At 51.7% G+C, this 6,480-nt stretch overlaps 1 protein-coding gene across 1 annotated transcript in view; it reads left to right on the top strand.

The window, feature by feature from the left end:
* RPS14 (ribosomal protein S14) overlaps positions 1 to 3,359 on the top strand; it is a 3,620-nt gene extending 261 nt beyond the window's left edge. The window contains exons 2-5 of the mRNA XM_014948175.1: positions 1,012 to 1,162; positions 1,590 to 1,751; positions 2,333 to 2,409; positions 3,248 to 3,359. Coding sequence (XP_014803661.1) covers positions 1,014 to 1,162; positions 1,590 to 1,751; positions 2,333 to 2,409; positions 3,248 to 3,315 — 456 coding nt within the window. The 5' untranslated portion in view covers positions 1,012 to 1,013 and the 3' untranslated portion in view covers positions 3,316 to 3,359. The remainder of the gene's footprint in view (positions 1 to 1,011; positions 1,163 to 1,589; positions 1,752 to 2,332; positions 2,410 to 3,247) is intronic.
* Positions 3,360 to 6,480: the final 3,121 nt, after the last annotated feature.

The following is a 6,480-nucleotide window of genomic DNA, read 5'->3' on the forward strand; positions in this document are numbered from 1 at the left end:
AGCTGGGCGGCCGGGGGAGGGCCGGCGGTCCCGGATGGGGATGGAAGGCAGCTGGGCCGGGCCTGGTGGAGGAGCGGGGAGGCCGGGTTGCGGTGCGAGGCCGCGGCTGTGTGTTCAGGCGAGCCGGCGGGCTGGCCCAACCCGGGCCCGGCGGTGCGGGCCTCCTCCATGAACGGCCGGGGCCGCGTCCTGTGCGGTGTCAGGCGGGTACCGGAGAGCAGCGGGCGCGTTGTTTTGCTTTAACAGTCGGTGCTGCCCTCTGTGGAGAGGGGACCGCCGGGCTACGGCCTGTGGGTGAAAATAGGTCGCGCTTGGGATGATTTCCTGAATGAAGTCGCTGGGCTTCTCTCCTGCGCAAAGCGGCAGTCGTGGCTGGTGTTTGGCAGGAGAGGGCAATAGGGAACAGCCTTCCCCTGCTCGGAGCACATGTGCGGGATCCCCCGGCACTGCCAGAGCCACCGCTGCCCTATCCCGTAGCCAGGTGTGGACTCCAGAGGCAGAAGATTGACCGAGGCTAGTACCGAGGACCAATAACACAGAAGAACCCAAGCTAGGATTTGAAAGAGCAGAGTCAGAGCTTTGTAACAATACCCGGTTCTTGAATAATTGTTTGGTTAGGTATGTTCTTTCCTTAAAGTCATATAAACGAGCAAGGGGAAGCACTCAGCATTGCTGGTTATCACGGAAGGGGGCTCCCTCATGCTGTGCTGTGGTGGTGCCTGGGGACATGAGCTGCCACGAAGCACAGCTTGGGTAGCTCCTGCTCTGAAGTGCAGCAGGAGAGACTCCACTGAGTGAACAGTTGTGGGTGGTGACCCACCTGCCAGCATGCGGCAAAGCTGGGAGTCTTGGGCTTCATAAGAAGTCCACTTGTACTCCAAAATTGCCACCTGTGTTTTGCCAGTGTCTTGTCTTCCTTGGTAAGAGGTTGTAGTAGCAGGGAACGTTGTAACATTTGGTAAGAGGATGCTGAGAAATCTACCATCTCTCATACTTCTTTTTGTTGTTCAGAAATGGCTCCTCGTAAGGGCAAGGAGAAGAAGGAAGAACAGGTCATCAGCTTGGGACCTCAGGTTGCTGAAGGAGAAAATGTGTTTGGCGTCTGCCACATCTTTGCTTCCTTCAACGACACTTTCGTCCATGTGACTGATCTCTCTGGCAAGTGAGTATGAAACGTTGGTCATCCCCTGCAGTACCTGGCTCCTTCTGTTTTGAAAACAGAAATTAGATTAGGCTGGAGGTCCCACTTAAATCCTTGACTTCTGCTGAGCTATAAGATGGTGTGCATGCATTGGTCATCCCCTGCAGTACCTGGCTCCTCCTGTTTTGAAAACAGAAATTAGATTTGGTTGGAGGTTTCACTGAAATCCTTGAGCTTCTGCTGAGCTATAAGATGGTGTGCATGCATGAACGTAGACCATATGGCTTGGTGCTCTCCTCTGTGATGAGTATTCTGCTCAAGGTGCTGGTTGGCAGCTTGTTGATACAGTAACGTTCAAAAGAACAGGTTCTCTCTGTGCCCAGGAGTTGGTTTGTGGGGAAGAAGGAGGAAGGGCTTTTTTTCTGATTGTCTTCTTTCCCTTTTGTAGGGAAACCATCTGCCGTGTGACTGGTGGCATGAAGGTGAAGGCAGACAGAGACGAGTCCTCTCCCTACGCAGCTATGCTGGCTGCCCAGGATGTTGCCCAGCGGTGCAAGGAGCTGGGCATCACTGCCCTGCACATCAAGCTGCGTGCCACCGGTGGCAATAGGTATGTTGGAGGGGGTGCCCTGGCATTCCCAGAGGATGTGTCCGGTCTCAGAGCCTCACCAGACTCCACCACATCCCTTCTTTGCACCAGCTCCCTTGGGAAAGTAGATACACCCCAGGAATTTGACTTTTAAACTTGAGCCCAGGGGTGTTTGTCACTTTGTATGGTGACTGGCTGATGTCATCTCTCACTGGAATCCATTCCGAAGGGGTGTCTGCAGTTGATGGAGTTCTGTCTTACTTTTACCTGGTAGTGGATCACAGAATCACAGAATCTTCTAGGTTGGAAGGGACCTTAAAGATCATCTTGTCCAACCGTCAGCCTAACTGACAAAAATAGACACCCACACAACAAACAAGGATGGGGAGGTGCTGTCAACTTGAAAGTGTGTTACCTCAGAGTAACAGTGTCTAGTGGCTCATTGTGAGTGTTGTGGGTCTGGGGACAGGGGGAGGGTGAGTTCTGATACCTGGATGTTTTGAGGTGGGGAAACTGTGATTTTTAACATCGTCAGTTGTTTGTGAATTGTATTCAACTTCTGAATCACTTAAGGGGTGATGGGTTCTGTTCCTTTCCTCCAGGACCAAGACTCCTGGACCTGGTGCCCAGTCAGCCCTGAGAGCTCTGGCCCGATCTGGGATGAAGATTGGCCGCATTGGTGAGTGATGGAGAAAGCAATCGCTAGAGGCCTTGTTTATCAGTGCAGAGCCTTTAAAACCTCCAAAAATCGCTTTTATTTAGTAAAAGGAGCTCTGCAGCCATAGGTGCTACTTGGCAACAAGAGCCCTTGTCATGGTTTATCAGCGCAGAGCCTTTAAAACCTCCAAAAATTGGTTTTGAAGGATTATTTAGTAAAAGGAGCTCTGCAGCCATAGGTGCCACTTGGTGTGACTGGGGGCTGTTCTGCTTGGCCTCTGGCTGGTGGCGCTGTAGCCATGATTTAACTAAAATTCTTGAAGCTTGACCAGGAGGTGGCGTGAGCAGACTTGAGAAACCGAGTTTCCCTCAGCAGGATAAACCCCAGCTGCACGGCAGGGTGCAGGGTGCTGCTGCCCCTCTGACATGGCAGCGTTTGTGCCAAAGCCGTGCCATCACCCAGAGAGACCGTGCTGGTCCCCATTTAAGACTGACTCAATAATTGGGAGGTTCCTCCAACTGTTTGAGGGAGAGTCCCAAGCTTCTGTAGAGTCACAAGAAGCGGTGCTGTTGGCTGCTCTGAAAGTTGCATCAGGCACCCTCTGTTTCTTTGGAAACGCTGTGGCTACTTGGTGGCATTTAAATGGGATGGGAGATGGGGATTTTTTGCTTCTTAACCTTTAAAAGCCCCGGAGTGGCCAACCCTTGGAAAGTTCACAAATACCTTGACTCTCGTGGAATGTTCCTTCTGCCTGTAGGGGTAGCTCCAGGGTGTCGGGGTTGGGTGGCCTTGCTCGGTTGATTTCTTGGGGTACTTCTGGAGGTAACAGAATGTTTTGGGTTGTCTCTTCTCCCCGCAGAGGATGTCACCCCCATCCCCTCTGACAGCACTCGCAGAAAGGGCGGTCGCCGTGGTCGTCGTCTGTGAACAAAGCTGCACCTTTCGTTATTAAAGCTCTCTTTTAAACCTCGTCTCAGCTGTGTGCTTTCTTACTGAGGTGGGCTCAGGAGTGGAGTGGCTTCAGGGAATCGCTGTTACTGGTGGGATTGTTGTGGGTTTGAATATTAACGGGAAGAGCTTCCAAAAGCACTGGAATTACAGCTCCCTCAGACGCTCTGTTAATTTAGTTACGCCTCCAGATGTTTTTAAGAAAAATGACTTCTCGCTCTTAGTCACGCTCTGCTTCCTGCACTGGTGTTTGCCCTCCGTGGAATGTGCTGCCATCACCTGGAATAAATGCCTGTTTCTACCTTTGCCAATGTTCTCTTTCCAGCTCTCCAGGAGAGAGAATCAATCCTGATCCTGTCACTTCCAGCTGTAGTGGAATTTTAGACCGAGAGTAGATTTATTGACATAGAGTCTTTGAGAAGGATGGTTTAAGATAGGTGGGTTCTTTATGCTCGTGGTGTCAAGGCGGTGGTTAGAATAGCTGTGGCTTGTACAGTGCAGGAGAGATGAAATTGTCCAAATTCCTCTTGTGTTGTGGTGATGTTGCCCTTGGACAGTGCAGCATTTTGTTGTGGCTCTGTGTGATGCTGCCTGTGATTCCCCAGCAGCTGGTGTGCGGGCGGCAGGAGTCTACTGTGGGGGCACCTACAACTCCTCCTGCTTTGTCTTCCTCAGTCGTGGGTCATGTGCTACTTGGTGGGACTTGGCAGTGAGAAAGTGAGCTCGTCTGGAGCTGGTAAAATGGCCAGGAGTTGGGTTAAGTGGTAGCTATTTATCAGAGTTGGCTGAAAAACCTTAAGATTCTTAGCACAGTTACACAGCAAGTAAGAATACTCTCATACATGATGATGTGAGCACTCTAAAATGAACCTGGAAGGCTTCATTTAATTCATTCTGATGTCCTGGGCTCCTGGGGTAGGGTCTGGCTGCACATCTTGAGAACTTCAGTACTTCCATGTGTGCTTTTTCCCCCTCACCTTTGCATCTTCAAAACGCTTCCTGAGGGATTCCTTCACCTGCCCACTCCTCAGCTCCCTCCCCTCGCTGCTGGAGATGCTCAGAGCAGCCTCTGTTCTGGTGGGGTTCCTCAGCTGGGCTGGATCCAGGCCACGCTGCTCCTGTCACGCTTGGTCCCCAGTTGTCGAGCTCTTTGGCGGTGGAAGGGGATGAGTTTCACAGCGGAGGAACCCGGGCTGGCTGATCCCAAGCCGTGGTGCCTCTCAGCTCTTTGTAGTGAAAACTTCTTGGATGCTTGTGGTTTCGAAGTGAGTCATGAGCTCTTGGAGGCGTCCCCGCTGTGGAGAAGAAAGCTGGGCTTGTGAGCAGGCTGAACACTGCTGGGTTTTCTGCAAACTGTTGCTTAATACATGACTTCCCCTTTCTGTGGAAAAAAAAAAAAAAAAAAGTCTCTGCCTGGACAGATGTTCCTAAGCCAGCATTTCCCTTGGCGCAGCCACCGTGTTTTATTTGTAATTTTATAGGTGGCCATGGAAAACTTGAGAATAAACTTCCCTCGCTGTCTTAAAAGTGTGCTATTTGCAGTTCAAATGGCTGTTTTCCTGTACTTGAAGTGTTCTTTGAACTCTGTGTGGAGAAGGTGTTGAAAACACGAAGGCAGGGGCAGCTCAGCCAAGGTGGAGCTGAGCGGAGGGGGAAGGGGCAGGGGAGGGGGACGCTGTTTGGGGTGGCGTGTCACTAACAGCTCTGCTCAGTTTTTCTTTTTTAGATGCTCACGTACAGCGGAACCTGCTGCTGTTGTGGTGGGTGTTACTCTGCCCCAGGTGACGTTCGTGTGGCTGCTTCATGGGGTACGTCTTGGGGGAAGCTCTCCAGGAACTTGGAGAGGCCTTTGTGGCCTTTTGGTACTTAAAGGGGGCTTGTAAGAAAGATGGGGACGGATTTTTGGCAGGTCCTGTTGTGATAGGACGAGGGGTAATGGCTTTAAACTAAAAGAAGGAAGATTTAGACTGGATATAGGGAAGTGATTGTCTACAGTGAGGGTGGTGAAACAATGGGAGATGTTGCCCAGAGAGGTGGTAGGTTCTCCATCCCTGGAAACGCTTCTGGTCAGGTAGGACGGGGCTCTGAGCAACCTGATGGAGTTGAAGATGTCCCTGCTCATGGCAGGGGGGTTGGTGACCTTTAAAGGTCCCTTCTAACCCAAAATGTTGTAAAATCTGAGGCAGGACCTTAGCAGCAGCACGAATGTAACAAACCCATCTCGTCTCTGGGTGCAGTTTGTGATGTTTTCTGCTGGGTTGGGTCTCCCTTCTGCTGCCCACCATGACTGAGCACAGCCCCCCTGCCCAGGCTGATGTTCCCTGCTCATTTTAAGGGCAGATGTGGCAACAGGAAGGTGTCTGCTCACTAATGCTCCGAGGGCATGAGAAGGAAAGCAGATCCTCACCTGGCTGGTGGCTTCCCCTGGCATAGCAGGGTCAGGCCGACCTCTGGGCAGCATGGACCTGGCTGGAACCCAGTGTCACTGAGCCTTGTGGTGGCATTGGCCATGCTTGGCTTGGAGAGCAAGTTGCTGAAGCACCAGCTGACTCCTTTTTGTCCATCCCGAGGTAGGAGAAACCCAGCCCTACTGTCCTTCTGGGTGTATCCTCCCCTGGGTAGATTTTCTGGGGTTTGCCAAGGTGCCAGGAGCTTTGCACAGTGCAGGAAGGTGAATTTGCTTTATTGGCCTGGCCATGCTTGGCTTGGAGAGCAAGTTGCTGAAGCACCAGCTGACTCCTTTTTGTCCATCCCGAGGTAGGAGAAACCCAGCCCTACTGTCCTTCTGGGTGTATCCTCCCCTGGGTAGATTTTCTGGGGTTTGCCAAGGTGCCAGGAGCTTTGCACAGTGCAGGAAGGTGAATTTGCTTTATTGGCCTTTAATTTTGGGAGCAGGAGCTTTGTTGAGTACTGTCCAGGCCATTCCCTGCCCTCGCCATGGTGTTCCCTGGGCTCACTGCACAATTAATGGCAAAAATTGCTTTTTTTTAGCTGATCTGACGTCTTTGAGACAACTTCCCGCGTCAGAGTGAAACCCCCTAGGATAGGTTTCCTGGGGTTTGCCAAGGTGCCAGGAGTTTTGCACGGTGCAGGAAGGTGAATTTGCTTTATTGGCCTTTAATTTTGGGAGCAGGAGCTTTGTTG

The sequence above is a fragment of the Calidris pugnax genome, unplaced genomic scaffold, assembly GCF_001431845.1.
Source record: "Calidris pugnax isolate Ruff unplaced genomic scaffold, ASM143184v1 scaffold27, whole genome shotgun sequence".
NCBI lineage: Eukaryota > Metazoa > Chordata > Aves > Charadriiformes > Scolopacidae > Calidris > Calidris pugnax.